This window comes from Alosa alosa, chromosome 2, assembly GCF_017589495.1.
Source record: "Alosa alosa isolate M-15738 ecotype Scorff River chromosome 2, AALO_Geno_1.1, whole genome shotgun sequence".
NCBI lineage: Eukaryota > Metazoa > Chordata > Actinopteri > Clupeiformes > Clupeidae > Alosa > Alosa alosa.
This window is the reverse complement of record NC_063190.1, coordinates 9,782,728-9,801,311: the sequence shown is the minus strand read 5'-3', so window position 1 is coordinate 9,801,311 and position 18,584 is coordinate 9,782,728. Positions and strand designations below refer to the sequence as shown.

General features: G+C 47.0%; 1 protein-coding gene across 1 annotated transcript in view; it reads right to left on the bottom strand.

The window, feature by feature from the left end:
* Positions 1-18,584, bottom strand: part of LOC125288144 (roundabout homolog 1-like) — a 198,918-nt gene that overhangs the window by 6,554 nt on the left and 173,780 nt on the right. Inside the window, 14 exon segments of the mRNA XM_048234263.1 lie at positions 410-655; positions 2,077-2,221; positions 3,887-3,997; positions 4,697-5,098; positions 6,260-6,414; positions 7,852-7,894; positions 9,837-9,863; positions 11,468-11,671; positions 13,140-13,311; positions 13,702-13,823; positions 14,842-15,076; positions 17,356-17,477; positions 17,942-18,108; positions 18,347-18,512. Of these exon segments, the coding sequence (XP_048090220.1) occupies positions 410-655; positions 2,077-2,221; positions 3,887-3,997; positions 4,697-5,098; positions 6,260-6,414; positions 7,852-7,894; positions 9,837-9,863; positions 11,468-11,671; positions 13,140-13,311; positions 13,702-13,823; positions 14,842-15,076; positions 17,356-17,477; positions 17,942-18,108; positions 18,347-18,512 (2,317 nt within the window).

Below are 18,584 nucleotides of genomic sequence, written 5' to 3'. Positions count from 1 at the left end.
ATTTACTGTGGCATTTAGATGATGCCCTCATCCAAAGGAACTAAGAGCGGAGGGAAGAGGCACATTTTATGGGCATGAATCCCCTGGACTTGGCATCAACACTGCCTGGCACTACAAGGTGCTTTTGATAACTTATTGAAGATAAAAACAAATAAAAACTAAACAAAAAGTACTATGCTTGAAAGGATACAATACGAAAAGTTAATTGAAATATAGTAATACTAATGCTGAATATGGCATTCAATTCAATTCAACTGCACTCAATAACTTTGTAGTGGAGATGACTATTTTTCGCTACTTGGTATCCTTGGACTATTACTCTTTCCTCTAGCATTCAAGGTGATCGAAATCGTTGTGTAGCTGAAAATGTGTGTGTGTATAAAAACGAAGAGAAGAGAAGAGCGTGCACACCCGCGTCATCGCGGGCCGATTGTGCAGGCTCACAGCGAGTGCTCCCAGCCTGGAGGGGAGGAGTGAGGTGGCCGTGGACTGGTGGCTGTAGGACACTCCGGCGGGAGAGGAGGCGGCTCCGCGCACAGGCGGAGTGGGGCATCTCTCCATGCCCTCTTCCTCCTCCTCCTCTTCCTCCTGCATGCCTCCCGAGTGCAGGTACATGCGCGAGGGGAGCATGGGACAGGAGGTGTCCGGCTCAAAGCTGAGGACACCAGGGAGGAGAGAGAGAGAGAGCATATGAGCAGCCAGGACAAAGTGAATATTATGACCTTACAATGAACCCCCTATTAGCAAAAATCCATTGGCCCTATATCATTTTGGCCTGCACTTACATTCTTCAGCAGTAGGGCACTCTCTGCTGGATTAAGATGGAGTGCACGAGTTCAGCCAGGGCATATTCAACATGATACCCAGATACCAATGAGGGTGAATGTGTGTAATGACTCTCTGAAGGCTTATTTCATCATTTCGGGACTACCAATTGCTAGGAGGTGTGTGGAGGTGTTGCTGATCTTGTGTATGTCGGTGTATTTCAGTATGTTTTGTATGGATATTGTGTATTTGATTCTTCAGTAATAACATTATTATGACCACCGCGCAGCGAAGCTTTAGGTTTAGTCAGATTTTTTTTTTTTTTTTCCGCATGTCCAAATTTCCGTCAAGGATTCCCGGGACACTGAAAGACCGGGGTACACGAAACTTGGTGGGCATGTAACCCCACATGAATAGCATGGAACCATCGTTTTTCATTTTGATCTGTAGCCCCCCCGCTGGACTGGACCCCCCGAAAGGAGGGTAGGGCAGACACAGTTTTCTGTGAATATCTCGAGAACCGTAGGGCCTAGGATGACCAATTTTTTCTGTATGTTTGCCTCCAGGGGTCATGTTAACCCATTCCATGTGCATACATTCACAGTAATCATACGTATGACACATACTCACATAGTAGACATATGTACGCATGCATGCACATGCACAAACATACATCCGCAGACAAACACACAAGCACGCACACACACACACACACACACACACACACACACACACACACACACACACACACACACACACACACACACACACACATAAACATAAACGGTGCACGCTACACATGCACACAATTCAAGAATTTCAGAAATGAAATTCTGAACAGGCAAGATGGGGTGGGGTTGTATAAAATGAATTTTATATGTGAAATCTATGAACTAATCATGTTTTGGTACTTATTGTCTAGCAGATACCAGTGAGAATTGAGTGTGGATAATGCAATTTAGTGAGACAGTTAGAATCATATAGGCCTTTTCAGCTGATTTATTTTTGTGGAAAAAATGTGCTGACTGGACTGGGCGGTCATATTTTGTACCGCTCTGCGGTACATCTAGTTTATCTATTTATTGTGTGTGAGTGTCTATTATATGCTTATGTGTGTTTGTTTGTGTGTGTGTGTGTGTGTGTGTGTGTGTGTGTGTGTGTGTGTGTGTGTGTGTGTGTGTTTGTTTGTATGTATGTGTGTGTGTGTGTGTGTGTGTGTTTGTTTGTATGTATGTGTGTGTGTGTGTGTGTGTGTGTGTGTGTGTGTGTGTGTGTATGTGTGTGTGTGTGTTTGTTTGTCCGTAGCCTCACCTCTTGTCTGTGTGCATTAAGTAGTCCTCTGAGCTGTGGCTGGGAGGAGGGTTGGCAGGGGGAGGAGGCAGTGGCTCTCCCCAGGTCACTGAGCTCTGCTTGGGCAGCTTCGGAGTGCGTGATCCCTTCTTGTGGTTCTGGCTCCCTGGAGGACAAAGTTATGACACTTAATACACAGAGGCCCACTTCCTCCCTCCCTCTCTATCTCTCTCCCCCTCTCTCTCTCTTTCTCTCTCACACTCACACACACACACACACACACAGATCTCCACATGATGATACAACAACTGCAGCAATCACTGCCTCTGCAGCCGTCCATGTTTACTGTCTGTCAGTTAAGCCAGATTTCTTACTGCATTAGGCATGGCTAATCATACCATTTCAAATTCCAGCTAATATTTCATGGATGCAAAGCAGCCGTGTAGCGAGCTGGCATCGGCCCAGAGAAGACCCATATTTAAAATTAGGCAATCAACATGTGTGTAGCAGTAGCATGCACACACACACACACACACACACACACACACACACACTCACGGAGGAAGAGTGAGGCATGTAATCACATTGCTGAGGCGCGCATACAATTAGTGTGTCACTCAGACACATGCAAATGTCAGATAATCACAAGTGCAGCATCACACAGGAGGATGATGGCTGCTGATGAAAACATGCCTTTTTAAAGCTGTACGAATGTTGCTACAACACACTGGATACAGATTGGTGCTGTGGTACTTGGTTGTGTCTGTGTGTCTTTTGTGTGTGTGTGTGTGTGTCAGCTAATCACAACTGCAGCATCACACAGGAGGATGATCACTGCTGATGAAAACATGCCTTTTTAAAGCTGTACAAATGTTGCTACAACACACTGGATACAGATTGATGCTGTGGTGGTTGTGACAGAGGCTCAGTGTGTGTGTGTCTGTTTGTGTATGTGTATGTGTGTGTATGCGTGTGCATGTGTGTGTTGATTAAATGAGTTGTACACATGTATGAAGCTCATGTATTTGTAATATTTGCATCTGAAAGATTGAGAGAGCTCATGTTGAGTATGCACTTGTATCATGTTGAACGGTGTGTGGAATTGTTTGCTTCAGTCAATGGGCCCTCATGTAAATGATGGAAAAAGTGCAACATCACACAATGAGCAGTGTCTCATGCACAAACTTCAGCTAGCATATATCAGTATTACTATCAGTATTGCATTGATCATTTATAATGTAACTTATTAATGTAACATTAAAATGTGTGTGTGTGTGTGTGTGTGTGTGTGTGTGTGATTGATGCTGTGCGTGTGTATAATGTGTGTGTGTGTGTGTGTGTATGTTGTGTGTGTGTGTGTGTGTGTGTGTAATGTGTGTTGATTAAATGAGTCTCTGGTCACTACGTATGACCATGTATTCTTGCAGTATTTGCATCTCGAATTAGATTGAGAGAGCCCATGCTGAGTAAGCGCACTTGTAATTACAAGCTGAACTGCGTGTGGAATTGTTTGTTTGAACACGGGTCCTCATGTAAATGATGGAAAAGTGCAACATCCAACAACGAGCAGGTGGTCCCACGCACCAAACCTCCTCAGCTTTCAGTTATCATTAATCAGCATCAATTGACCAAAGCATCGGTGACTGATTAATCCTGATAACGTAATTGTGTGTGTGTGTGTGTGTGTGTGTGTGTGTAATAATGTGTGTGTGTGTGTGTATAATGTGTGTGTGTGTGTGTATAATGTGTGTGTGTGTGCGTGTGTGTGTGTGTGTGTGTGTGTGTGTGTGTGTGTGTATAATGTGTGTGTGTGCGTGTGCGTGCGTGTTACCGGAGGTGCTGTTGCTGGCCCGGTCCGAGCTGTGGTAAGAGCCTCCAGAGCTGAGTTCATGGTTGTAGGGGATGGTGGCGGGCAGGTTGGCCTCGCCCCCTCGGTAGCTATCTGCACGCACACACGAAACACACGCACTCCGATCAGTAAACACACAACCCTGACAAATAACAAGCTATTCACAGCACAGCTACATGTTATCCTCAGGTGCTCTACGCAGGTGTAAAACACATGACCTTGGTGATCCCCATGCCTTGAGCTGCAGGAAAACATCATCATAGCTACGGTAAGGATGGATTTTAGATTACATGTTTAGGAGATAATGACTTTGTACTGATGCAATTCATTTAACAGACCTGATGCTACTAGTAAACCCAGAGAGGTATATCGGCTTGGTGGTCTTTATCTGCATATTTGATTTTCTTATCAATATGTCCTTCAATGTAAAATGTCTTCCGCCGGCAGCAGTTCCTGTTTATCCTAATTATTCCCCAACTTGAGCTTGATTGACACTTTTCTTATTATGCAGTTTTCATATGTGGAAAATGTCATGTAAATGTTAATTCTCCATTGTTGCCATGTCAATCTTAATGAAATCTTAATTATCCAAAGCTCAACAATAAAGCCTTGTACTTTATGTCAAAGCGCAAGCCCAAGGCACATTTTGAAATTAAACAAACCACATAAAGACATAAACAACAACATAAAGACACAAACACAGAACAGTAGTGTGTTTTTAGTTTGTTTGTGTATTTGTTTATTTGTTTGTGTATCTGTTTATTTTAGTCCAGCCCTGTGTGTTGAACTCACCCTTATTCAGCCTGTTCTGCTCCATGATGTTGTACTGCAGCTGCGATGTCATTTCCTGCGGCACGGGCGGCTGCTGCTGCATAGGCGGCGGCTTCCAGCCGCGCTTGTCCGTCAGGTCCGGCAGTCCCGCCCCCGCCCCCGCCCCCATTCCTGGGCCGCAGCCCCCCGCGGCCTTGCTCATGATGCTGGACTGGATGAGCTGGGTGGTGGCGTACGGCGTGGGCTCGTAGGGGGTCGGCGGGCTCCCAGCGGGGCCCATGTAGCACAGGCTGGGGCTGTTGAAGGTCTTCATCTCGTTGAGTTTGTTGGACAGGTCCACGTCCGAGTAGACGGCCGAGTCCGAGCCCAGCAGGCAGCCCTGCTTGTTGTCCAGCTGGCTGTTGTAGTTGGCGATGCAGTCGGCTGAGAACGGCAAACACAGACATGTGAACACACATAAACACACACAAACACAGACAAACACACACACACACACACACACACACACACACACACACACACAAAATACAAAAGAGCAAACACATATAAAAACACAAACACAGAAACACAAACATAAATACACACTTACACAGTGAATTACACACACACACACACACACACACACACACACACACACACACACACACACACACACACACACACACACACAGATACACACAGAAAGACAGACACACACACACACACACAAAACAAATCCACAGAGGACATTGGTAAAAAGCCAGCTAATGGAAAGGCTCTCATTGTCATAGCTCAGTTGCTAGGATATGATGCAGGGAATATGACACCAAGGTCAAGCACAGTGCTTTCGTACGCACGCACACACACACACATATTTTAACAGCACTGTACGCCACGGACTCACTACATTAGTGCTAGTTTTAAGCACATACCCATTTAACAAGAGAGCATTCTCAACATACTCAGCTTTTAACCATCTGCTGTTCACTTAAACAAACCAAATTGCATCCGGCTACAAGGAAATACCTTGTTATACAGCCACAATGAGGATGCATGTATATCACTGAGCTCTACACAGGCCGGGAGTGTAGGGGGCAAATGTTTCTGTTTGAGCTCCGCTCCCTCCCACATCTTTGTAAGGCAGGGAGTTATTCAGACACAAAGCTCTAATGTGGTGTTAAAAGCTCTGCTTTTTGGGGTAGGGAATTCATCTGGTACGCACAGCACCCCTCTCTCTTAAGCCCTGAAGCTCTGTACACACACACACACACACATACATGGACGCACGCACACACACACAGCCAATAACCAATGCACCAATGTTTCCCATTCTTCCTACACATTAGCGTCTTCTCCGCACTTCACTGTCTATGGCACTGAATCTTCTAGAACACCTATGCACCTGTGCACATTAGCTGTAAGGACACCTTTTGTGTATTGTCAGTGTACATATGTGTGTGTGTGTGTGTGTCTGTGTGAGTGTGTGTTTGTGTGTCTGTGAGAGTGCGTGCTTGTGAGTCTGTGTCCATGTGTATACAAACGCTTGCATGTGTGTGTGTGTGTGTGTGTGTGTGTGTGTGTGTGTGTGTGTGTGTTTGTTCTCACCGGGGCGGCTGTACGTGGTGAGGTTGCTGTCGCTGGTGCCGTTGCCTCCGTTACAGCAGTTCATGCTGCGCTCCTTGTGGTTGCCACAGGCGTTGGGCCACGAGTCGGCCAGCCAGGGCTGATTGGCCGTGTCGCCCATGTTCAGAAGGCCCGGTCTACAGGGAGGAGAGGAGAGGAGAGGAGAGGAGGAGAAGGAGAGGAGGAGGAGGAGGGGAGGAGGAGGAGGAGGAGAGGAAAGGAGGGGTGAAGAGAAGAGAGAAGAGAAGAGGAGAGGAAAAGAGGGGAGAGGAAAGGAGGGGAGAATAGAGGAGAAGAGAGGAGAGGAGAGGAGAGGAGAGGAAAGTAGAGGAGAGGAGGCCGCTTTAGCAACATGGGTTTCAAGTAAACATGTACCAAAGTAAATATGCATAATGTATGCATAATGTCTGGAGAAGCTAATAAACAAGTGTGTGCATACACGCACGCACGCACGCACGCACAGACGCACACACACACACACACACACACACACATACATTCTTGTTTTCGTGTGGGGACCTACATCACCCTTGGACACCTATCCCTATCACATGTTTGCACCATCTTTACTGATCATTAAAGAAATGTAACTGGAGCTGGGTATGTGAGCGCAGGGAACTAACTTCTTACTTCAGAGACCCCAGGCCCGTAAATATTTAACCCCATTTGATTTATTATGCAGCCATCTGAGATCAATCCATTATTTGTCTCAACATGACGTCTTTAAAGAGACATCCCGAACATAATTTAAGGGGCGAACCCAGAGGACCGCTCCTCTCATCTGGCCTCACTGGAGTGTGGAATGCACACACACACACAGACACACACACACACATACACACACACACACACACAAATGAAAACATAAATGTTTCACATTTTTACATCAAAGGGACACACTATGAATGATCTGAGCCCCTGGAAAATTCTGGAAAGCTGTTTGAGTGGTGTTGGTGTGTACGTTTAAGGAATGCTATAGAAATGATATTCCTGGAAAGGTATTGAGGTGAGAGGTACAGTAGCTCGTGTATGTAATCTCATGTTTCCTGCATCAATGAGCATGAACTAATGATAACTCTAATGATGTCTGAGGACATTAAAACACAGCAGAGCTGCATTAATACTTAATACTACTGGAAAAACACACTAATGTGCACAGTACATTTCTCATGCATGGAACATGGAACATACATAAGCTCTCACTAATTGATACAGATGTAGGGATGGGTGCATCCATGCACACACACACGTATACAAAACACAACACACACACACACACACACACACACACACACACACACACACACACACACACACACACACACAGTATACTGTACATATACACAGACACAACTTGCATGTTCTGTATTCTCCACTGGGGTAATGACTGGGTAGGCATTTGGTAAGTGGCTTGCTTCCATCAGTGTACCAATATTAAGGTAAACATCTCCCCCTAGTGTTTAGAGAGGCATACTGTACATACAGCTGTGATTTTCCCTTTCTCTCACACACACACACACACACGCACACACACACACACACACACACGCACACGCACACGCACACAAACCTACCTTCCAGAACTGCAGACTGCTTCTCCACCCCTTTGATAGGCCACTGAAAAAGAGGAAAATATTTAGAGAATTGTTATTAACAATGTCATAAATAAATACAAATACACCAAACCCACGCTCCTGGTCCTGGTCAGTAATGCTCTTTGAAACCTCTAAGTGAATGTCTACGTGTTCTATCTCAAAAGAGAAACCTGATGAGCAATGAAATTTCCTCTCTCCTCTTCAGCTGATAAAACATCAGAATTCCCCGAGTCATCTCCTGATTTAGGAGGTCAACAAACACCTTGCCAGCATATTAGCTGAGTCACAGTGAGTCCTCTTCAAAATAACATGATTTACCAGCACTAACAACACTTATCAGGCCATGAGTCACACTTCAGCACACACAAACACATACATACTCTCTCTCTCTCATTCAATTGAAGACAAACACGCAACCACAAATCTCCACCTTAGTAGGACACGGTACACCTGCGCTATACAAAAACACCAGTTTACAGAACACCAGCAATCAAATGCCATCCACTTATCCCTAGGGCGCCATTCACAATGAATGACGACCCCTTTCTACCTGACACATCCTCAACAAGTCAGCATTAGTCACCGCCACCACAGAATTACCCAGTAAGCCTCAGTGAGGGTTCAATGCAGGGCAATGGCAAGTGCAGACAGGGGTTGTGGTTCGACTGAAAGACTGTTAGTGTGTGTGTGTGTGTGTGTGTGTGTGTGTGTGTGTGTGTGTGTGTGTGTGTGTGGTTATGTGTTTGTGAGCCCTGCTGTGAGAAGGTGAGAGGTGCATACCTGCGTGTGTAGGTGTGAATTTGCATTGATGTGCATGTGTGTGAGGAGATGAGAATGGATGGTGCATGCGCGTGCGTGTGCTTGATTGTTGATTGTTGAGCATGTATGCACCATTCATGTTTACCTCTAATGGCCCTACTAATCTCTAAATATCTTTATCTGTAGATGTGTGTGTGTGTGTCCGCCTGATAGCAAGTGTGTGTATCTTAGCTCTCACTCCTAATGCCAACAGACTGCTATTCACAGCGAGCTTACATTTTTACAGCCATGCTACAACCCCCACAGGACTGTCTGGTGAAGCCTTCACACAACACATACACACACACACACACACACACACACACACACACACACACACACGTCAAACCCTGCGAGGCAAATACAGTGTATTAGAGCCGACAGGCTCCCCTCCTGAATGAGAATAATGAATGAGGAGCACCAGGCTGGCTATCGCCTCTCAGCAGGCCCTGTGCCGTGGCTCTCTAGGGAGCAGAGAGGCAGCCGAGGCCGACACCTACACCAGGATTAGAGCCAGTCCTGGATGCCATCTTCCCCACACACTTATCAGGCAACTAGCCTCTTACTTATCCTTCTCTGACCAATGTCTGTGCCATTTGTTCAGAAATGAAAAATAGCCTAATGAACACTTTAATCAAATCATTGGAAGATATTTGCCTTTGAAAACCTAAGCATCTCATCAAATTCTGAAATGAGTAGTATGTTGTCAGGGTCCGATACAAACTACAGGAATATGAGCATGAGGCCAACATGCTGTAGCAGTTCTGCCTGTCCCACGCTGATGATGGCCTAGGGCTGAATCACATATGTTTATTGAAGACATGGTCCAATACAGATTTATAAAGAGCTAATGCTGGGGAGTTTTCAACTTTGTTTTCACAGTCTTTTTGGAACTCACACCCTAAGAGGGAATTTAATTGTGGAGTTGAGTGTGCCTGTGACTGTGTGCTACCATGCAACCATGTAAAGTCTAATGTGCTGATCTCTATCTTTCATTTATGTTTATTGTATGACGTTAATAATCTGTGTTGGCTTCCCCTAATATGAAGGCCAAGAAAAAGTCAAACCCTTCATCTTCAGGGGGGCCTTTTCCATGCGCTTATGTGGAAAAGTCCTGTTGAGAGATACACTGATGATGCAGAGAGCGGAAAAGGAAATGAACGTACCTGTCGGTGTGAAGGTGAAGGATGGCACTGTGGGGAGACCAAACAGCACTGTCAGTCACACACACCGATTTAATTCCCATACTTCATTTTTACATGCAGCGCTGCTCAAGAGGGGGGCGCAACTATTATTGTGTGTCTGTGTATAGGTTGCTAAGTGAGGCTAAACACACAGACACACACGCATACACACACACACACACACACAACCACGCATGCACACACACACACAGGAGTACAGAACAAAACACCTCATTCCAAACAGCCTTGGGGACTAATTGAGGTTACTGTGGCTACAATGGGAGAGATAATTGAGTTAGTGAGACTCACACTACTCTGAATCATTAACCCCCTCCCCCCACACAAAACCTGTTACACAGACACAGACACACACACGCATACACACACACACACACACACACACACAACACACACACACACCACAAACAAACACACACACACCACAAACACACACACACACACACACACACACACACCACAAACACACACACCACACTCATATGAACACAGCAGAAATACAAAAATACAAAACCATATTAATAAGTTATACACATAGGCCCCCCTTACCCCACCCCACAAACACACGCCACCCACACGCACACACACACACACACACACACACACACACCCTACATGTGGAAAACAGTAGCATCGTGTTTTTAAAAAAAGCAACACGAAATGTCACCCTTTGAATGTCAGTGTGATCTGTGATGCGCTGGTCCTCTGATCGGCAGGCAGCTTTGAGCTCTTTGAACTGCTGAAAAGATTACACCAAACGGCTCGCCTCTCTCCCTCCCTCCCTGCCTGCCTGCCTGCCTGCCTGCCTGCCTAGCGCATTATCAGTTTATCAGCTTTGAGCATGAAAGAAGCCGAGACCAGGCACGACAGATAGACCCAAGAAGAGAGACAGGGAGAGAGGGAGAGAGAGAGGGAGGGAGAGAGAGGAAATGAGAGAGCAAGAAAGGTGAAAAAACCCTAAAGTGATAAAACTGAATGAAAGAAATGAAATTATCGCTGTGTCCCGTTGGTAACCTTCAGAACCGTGGGGCACAGTGTGTCGACGGCTGAATGCCATCTCTGCCCTGCTCTCTGTGCTGTTATCTGCTCCTCCGCTCACCTCCCATCACCTCGCTTGCTCTCCATGGTGCGTTTTGTAACCTTGACCCCACAGCCTGACCTTAGTTCACCTGGCCAAACCCAAAGGTTATTGGTTTACTTTGTTACTACATGAGGTAAGCTACAGTAAGAGTCATAAAAAGGTCTCTCTTTCTCTCTCTCTCTCTCTCTCTCAATTCAATTCACTTCAATACAGCTTTATTGTCATGACAACGATACAATTTGTATTGCTTTCTCTCTCTCTCTCTCTCTCTCTCAACACTGGTGACAGCTTTCCCTAGTTGTATGGTCCAGGTTGGGAGGTCCGGTTAGAAGATGGTGTGTAGGTTCCGATGAAATGACAAGAACTAAGGAAAATGTGGTATGCTTTAGGCTTTAATCCTGACAAGAAGGCATCCACACATACACACACACACATACAGTACACAGACACACACACACACACACACACACACACACACACACACACACACACACACACACAGACACACACACACCTTTGCGAATGCCGGCGTAGCTGCTGCTAAGGCCGCTCCTCTTCTTGCGGTGGCGGTAGAGCCAGACGCTGAACACCATCAGCACCAGCCAGCAAGTGGCGCCGATGCCGGCGATGAAGGCTGGCTGCTTGACCACGTCTGAGATGTGAGACAGCGTGTCCCTCTCCACACCACTCTCCACCACCGTCGGCATACCCGAGTGGTCTAACCAGAGATAAAGAGAGAGAGAGAGGGAGAGAGAGAGGGAGAGTGGAAATAGAGAGAGAGCGGAGAGAGAGAGAGAGGGAGAGGGAGAGAGAGAGCGGAAAGAGAGAGAGCGGAGAGAGAGAAAGAGAGAGAGATGGAGTGATGGTAGAGGGATGAGAGTGAGTGAGGGAGGGGTGAGAGAGACAGATGAACAGAAAAGGAGAGATTAATGAAAATGAAGACGAGGTTGTGGACAATCGGAAGAAGAGGATGCCATGAGAAAAAAATAGAAATGAAGTTTGGGGAATGTAGGGGAGAGAGAAGAGAGGGACAGAAACATCAAAACATGAGTGTAAATCAGACAGGAGTCAGAGGCCATACTCATGTCCCAGTGGCCACAGATCACCACTCACAGAAGAAGAGAAAACAACCACGACATGCACACACAAACAGCTGGGACTAAAAATACAGTAGCAACCATTTCTCTCTCTCAGGCCTGTAGAGTCCTCCTCCACCTCTCCTCATGACATTAGCCTGAGGCTAGCAGGCTCGGAGGCCCTAACCACTAAAGAGGATGCTGTGGGAGGCTGATACTGATCATGTGAAAACATTAGATAGCATAGTGGCAAAACAAACCACACTCTCTATCTCTCTCTCTCTCACACACACACACAGACACACACACACACACACACACACACACACACACACACACACACACACACACACAGACTCTCGCACACACATACACACACACACACTGCTGACTCTCTGACTGACTGACTGTGAAAAACCACATCTGAAGTCGGACCACTGTGACGAAGCTGCAATTACCTCTGATTGCACGACTGAATGAGTGAGATTGTGTGTCTGACAGTAACAGGACTGGATCATGTATGGACAAGCTGTCTCTCTCTCTCTCTCTCTCTTTCTCTCTCTGTGAGACAAACTTCAAAGTGAGGAGATTTTGTATTCTGTGACTTCACAGTTTAACATGCTGCATCAAATCTCTGGTTGCAGTCAACAAGGAGACACATGAGCCTTCAGATGGAGCGGCTGTCAAAGTGACTGTCCCATTTAGCAGTGATTCAAAGCAGAGGGAGACTCCTTACATGATTTATTCCCATAGAGGAGTGTTAAAGTTAACAGCCATGTCATGTTTAATGACTTGTTTTATGTGTCTGATGTTAACCTTCACAGATCTGTAGTCTGGCTTTTTACTGAAGTTCATTCTCACCAATCTATTTACCGGTGTCTGTGTATCAATTCATCTCTGAATGTAGGTGTGTGTGTGTGTGTGTGTGTGTGTGTGTGTGTGTGTGTGTGTGTGTGTGTGTGTGTGTGTGTGTGCTTGTGTATGTGTGCTCTGATGTCAGGACCAGCTAAAACTAGATAAAAAAAACGTGTTTAAATGTGTGATATTATGTCTTTTTCGTTCTTATTTTATATGTGCTTGTGTATCTGTGTGTTTGCGTGTGGCTCTCACCTATTTCAAAAAGGGTGACGTCACTCTTGACCCCTGGGCCGGCCCCATTGCTGGCAGCGACCTCCACGCTGTAGCGGATGCCCGGCGAAAGGTTGGGGATGATGACGGAGAAGGTGGAGCCATCCACTGTGCGGTTGACATGGTAACGACTTTCGTTGCCCAGACACCAAATCTACAGAGAAGGGGAACAGAGAGAACATGGCAACTGATGCAGCTAGACACACACTCATAAACATAAACATAAACGTTAAAACGTCTTACGAATATCATAAGATATAGCATAACATTACACTAACTCTGTCTCACACACACACACACACACATATATATATATATATATATATATATATATATATATATAATTAATGTGTACAGTATAATGCACAGAGGAATTAGCCAAGTGGGGTCAGTGGGTTATGCTTTCACCAGTAGATGGCGTTAAAGCTCTTCAGGTTATGCTGGCACTGTGCTTGCGTGGTGGCCTCTGTTCGTGGAGGGAGAGAGGGAGAGGTAGGGAGCCGTCTGTGTGTGCGGAGAGAGGAGCGAGGTGCCCTCTGCTTACCTTGTACTCCTGGACCATGCCGTTCTGTTCCTCCTTGGGAGGCGGTTGCCAGGTGACCAGGATGGCGGTCCCATTGGTGTCGCTCTTTGTCACGGTTACACCACGTGGTGCCCCGCTGGGAGCTGTGACAGAGAAGCGCAGAGAGAGAGAGAGAGAGAGAGAAAGAGAGAGAGAAAGTGTGCAAAGGAGAAAGGGAGAAAGAGATAGAGAGCAATGATAGAGAAAGAGGGAAGGAGAGATAGACAGAGAACAGAGAGAGAGTTAAAGAAAAGAATGTAAGGATGGGGAAAAAAGCCTCCAGCCTCACCTTCACCTAACCTCTATCAATCTGTCCTACTTTTAAACCCCGTTCCAACCTCAAATTGATGACAGGTCCTAGCAAGGGCCACATCGCTGTCTCCATATGCTATCAGGCAGAGGATACTGCAAGTTTAAAAAATGGCTATAAAAAGGCCATAAAACAGAGACAATACGAGCGTTAAACAGCGCAGAAGGGCCTGGGCGACTCCACTCTCGTGTGCTTTCCCAGTTCCTCCCCAGGCTCATAAAGAGAGCCACAAGTGCTGACTGTTTCCCGGCAAACGCGCATCTAAAGGCCTAATCAGGAAATCGCTGGGAAGATTTATTTCCTGTGGTGTGTATGTGTGTCTATGTGTGTCTGTGTGTGTATGTGTGTGTTGTGGGGGGGGGGTTAATGGGTGTGAATCACAGGAGCCCACGGGCACAGGAGTCCTGCTGCTGCCTCTGAGGTGGGATTAAGAGGGGGTAGAGGAGGAGGGCACACGTCAGCAGGGCTGGAGATGGGACGTACAGAAAACAATTAGCTGCTCAATTTGTAGTTAGCCTGGCTGCCTCGGCTATCACTCACACGCCACTTACGCAACACAGACACGCCAGTACCCATGTGGGAACACACACACACACACACACACACACACACACACACACACACACACACACACACAGAGGAACACACCAGCAATTTGGAGTTAGCTTAGTGTTTTACACATTCAAAGTTTCTAAACAGACTACTATTTTGACCCCCCCCCAATCCTTCTGATGGCAGCCAATTAAGCCCCTTTACTCCTCCCCACCCACCTTCCTCCATGGTCCACCCACCTTCCTCCATGGTCCACTCACCTTCCTCCATGGTCCGGGCCACCTTCACTTCGCTGTCGGCGCCCTGGAACTCGTCAAAGTACGGCCGCACTTTGAACTCATAGGTCACGCCCTTCTTCAGCTGGGGAACCACGGCGCCATCCTCTCCAGGTGTTCGCACCTCGAAGACGACCCATTGACCCCGGGCCTGCCCCGCCTCGGACGTGGGCCGGTACATCACCTTATAGCCCTGGATGTACTGGGACTGTTGCTCCACCTGTTGGTGTGGAGGAATAACAACAACACAGAACCATTAATAACGGGGCATGTATCTCCACAAAACATGCATGCATCACAGTGATAGTTCACTGCATTGGTTAGAAAAATGACCTCTGTTTCAGCACACTGTTCCTGTATGTGTTTATCAATAAGAGTGCCAAAGAAACGTCTTGTCTTTTTTTGGTGTGGTGACGTCTGCTTGGATATTCATATCCAGTCATTAGCACAGCTCTGGATGAGCGTCCTCATGTTGTCAAATGTGTTTTTCATTTTGTGTGACAGAAGCCATCGTTCTATTTATTCCCACAGGCGCCCAAACCTCAGCTCAGCTCCAACTAAACAGGGTATTTCGGGAGAGAATTTCATGCCTAAATAAATAGCAGCACTAAATCCCAAACCTGGCATCAGCAAATAGCACGGCTTTGGTGTACTGCGGGATGGTAACCATGGAGATTGGGAACATCCTGTGTGCAAAGGGCTCGTGCATGATGCTTGTCTTGTTTCTTGTGTGTGCATAAACACACACACATATCTTCTCTCTCTCTCTCTCTCTCTCTCTCTCTCTCTCCCCTTGCAGCCTTATTTCTCTCTCTCTCTTTCTCTCTCTCTCACTCAAACATACAAACACAAACACACACACACACACACACACACACACACACACACACACACACACACACACACACACACACACACAGACCCCATGTGGCCCGACGGGAGGTCTCCACTACAAGGCCTCATCTCTTTCAGCTGCAGGCTCACAGGGGTGAGATCAGTGGGAGGTGACCACTTCCTGTCGTCCTGCCACCACTTAAGCCGTCCCCAGAGGCCCCCTCAGGCCTTACGCCAGCGCTCCAGCACCCCACACGGGTCAGCAGCACAAAACTGGACTACTCTTCCCTTCCCATGCAGCTTTCACATTTTCTTTAGCACTCCCCGCTAAGAGCTAAAAAAATTTTAAAAAAAAATGCTGCTACATCAACATCCTCTATCAACACCAGCTGCAACATCAACATAAACTCCAACATCATCCGAGTGAATGGGAAGCACCAGACAGTGCCATCCAAAAAGCTCAGAGGTCTGGATTTCACCAGAGCTTATGGAAATATGTGAATCATGAGAAGGCTTCTGCTGTGTTTCCAGTGCTTACATCAAACTGGTCTGGTATCTATGTCAATACTGCACCATCCAGATTCATGCTGTTTATTATATGTTTATATGGTGATATGCTTACTTGTATACAAACAAACAGAGTACCATTACAAAGTCATGGCGTGAATGGCAGACGTTAAAAAGGTGACTGAAAAGGAGGGAACTGACGCAAACAAAGTGAGGCTCATCTCCTGTCCTCCTGCATTCCTCAGGAGCGCAGCATGCAGGTCTCTCCGCTGGGCCTCAGCTAAACTATTTACATTCTGCCACTGTGTTTATGGCCCCAGCCCTGATGTGTGTATATACACCCAGCCATTCGTCAAGGCCAGGCCACCATTTGTCCCCAGCTGCAATGGGGAGAGAAAGAGACAGAGAGAGAGAGAGAGAGAGAGAGAGAGTAAGAGATAGAGGCAGAGGCAGAATGAGGGGAGAGAGAGTAAACTGCAGCATGCTTCTAAAAGCTGAAGCTGATTAAAAGAAAAATGGCTCCGCCGGCCCAGGTGGTCCTGATTTAAGGGCGAGCTCCACTTCTCCGGAGCTCGAGGCAGAGGGCTCCACTTGTCCTCTTGGCTCCCTGGCCAACCTCAACTCTCGTCCAGACAGAGAAGCCTCCCCACCAGCACTGAGGGACCCCTCCTCAGCAGGATGCAGCCTCCGATAAGCAGCACTCGTGGGCCCAACCCAGGCTGGACACTAGAGCTTGGGGGGATTAGGGGACGGGTGGAGGGTGGAGGGGTTTCATATTTGAGGCGAGGGGTATGAAATGTGAGTCCTCTTGTTTTTTTAGTTCGATTGTTTGTTTTTTTGTCTGCGATAGAATGGGAGTGAAAGTCCTGGAGTCTGAGGAGGAGGAGGAGTGCCTCATTTGGGAAAAAGGATCCCATGCCCTTAGAGAATGGGTGTGTGTGTGTGTGTGTGTGTGTGTGTGTGTGTGTGTGTGTGTGTGAGTGAGAGAGAGAGAGAGAGAGAGAGAGAGAGAGAGAGAGAGAGCATCAGTGTCTGTGTCTATTGCCTGCGTGTTTGACAATTCAGAGTGACTGTGTGTGTGTGTGTGTGTGTGTGTGTGTGTGTGTGTGTGTGTGTGTGTGTGTGTGTGTGACTTTGGATAGATATGGGGTTACTCACGGTCCACTGCACCCTGACGGAGGAGGAGGAGAGGATGACGGGGTTGTGGAGGTGGATGACCACGTCTCCCAGCTCCCTCTGGATTTGACGGTGGTCCACGCCCTGAATGGTGGGCGGCGTGTCTACACACAAGACAAAGAGGGACGTGGGAGTGAGCAAGGGGTTAAGTATGTGTGTGTGTGTGTGTGTGTGTGTGTGTGTGTGTGTGTGTGTGTGTGTGTGTAAATTTTGGTTTCCATGTTTGAGTTGTTTGTGTGGACACATATCTGCATGGGTATGTTTGTGTAACTGCTGTACATCTGTGTGTGTGTGTGTGTGTGTGTGTGTGTGTGTGTGTTTATCTATGACTCAGTTCATCTGGCGTATCCTCTTTAAAAAGTGCTCATACTCATTGTGCTACTGCTATTACTAAGGCATCTGCCTTCATGCATGCAATACACACTATCCATAAATCACTGTCTGGTTGTGTGTTTGCATGTTTGTGTGAAACCTCAACCCTCCTGTTGTATCTTTGACATAAACATTAGGTTACGCAACATTAGGATACAACTCAGAGCTCAGACAGCAGTCTACGAGGCAGACTGACCCTGGGTGCGGATGGCGTCGCTGATGGGGCTTGGGTCACTCAGGCCGTAGGCGTTGACCGCCCGCACCAGGAACAGGTAGACGGCAGCAGGCTTCAGACCCTTCAGCACGAAGCTCTCGGCCTTCACATGGTCAGCTAGAGTCACCCAGCTACTGCCAGACGCATGGCTAGGATAGAGCGAGAGAGCGAGAGAGAGAGAGAGAGAGAGAGAGAGAGAGAGAGAGAGAGAGAGAGAGAGAAAGAGAGAGGTAGAATACTTCTTTATTAAAACAGCATTTTGTCATAAGGGTAAATAAATGAATACAGAGTGGGAAAAAGAGAGAGAGACGTGCTTACACAAACACACACACACACGCACACACTCACACACACACACACACACAAACACCAGGTGTGCAAGCTCACCTGAAAGCCTCTATGATGTAGGAGGTGGGGGTGGCTCCGACACTGCTGGCCTTCCATGTGAGCGTGGCTGAGGTGCGGCTGACATCGGTTACGTCCGGTTTGGACGGAGCTCTGGGGATCAGGTTGGGGTCCGTTGGTCTGCCCGGCTGGACAGCCACTCCAAACTCTGACAGGAGCAAGCAAGCAAGGCAAGCTTTTTTTAGTGCATTTCACACACAGAGGTAATTAAATATGCTTT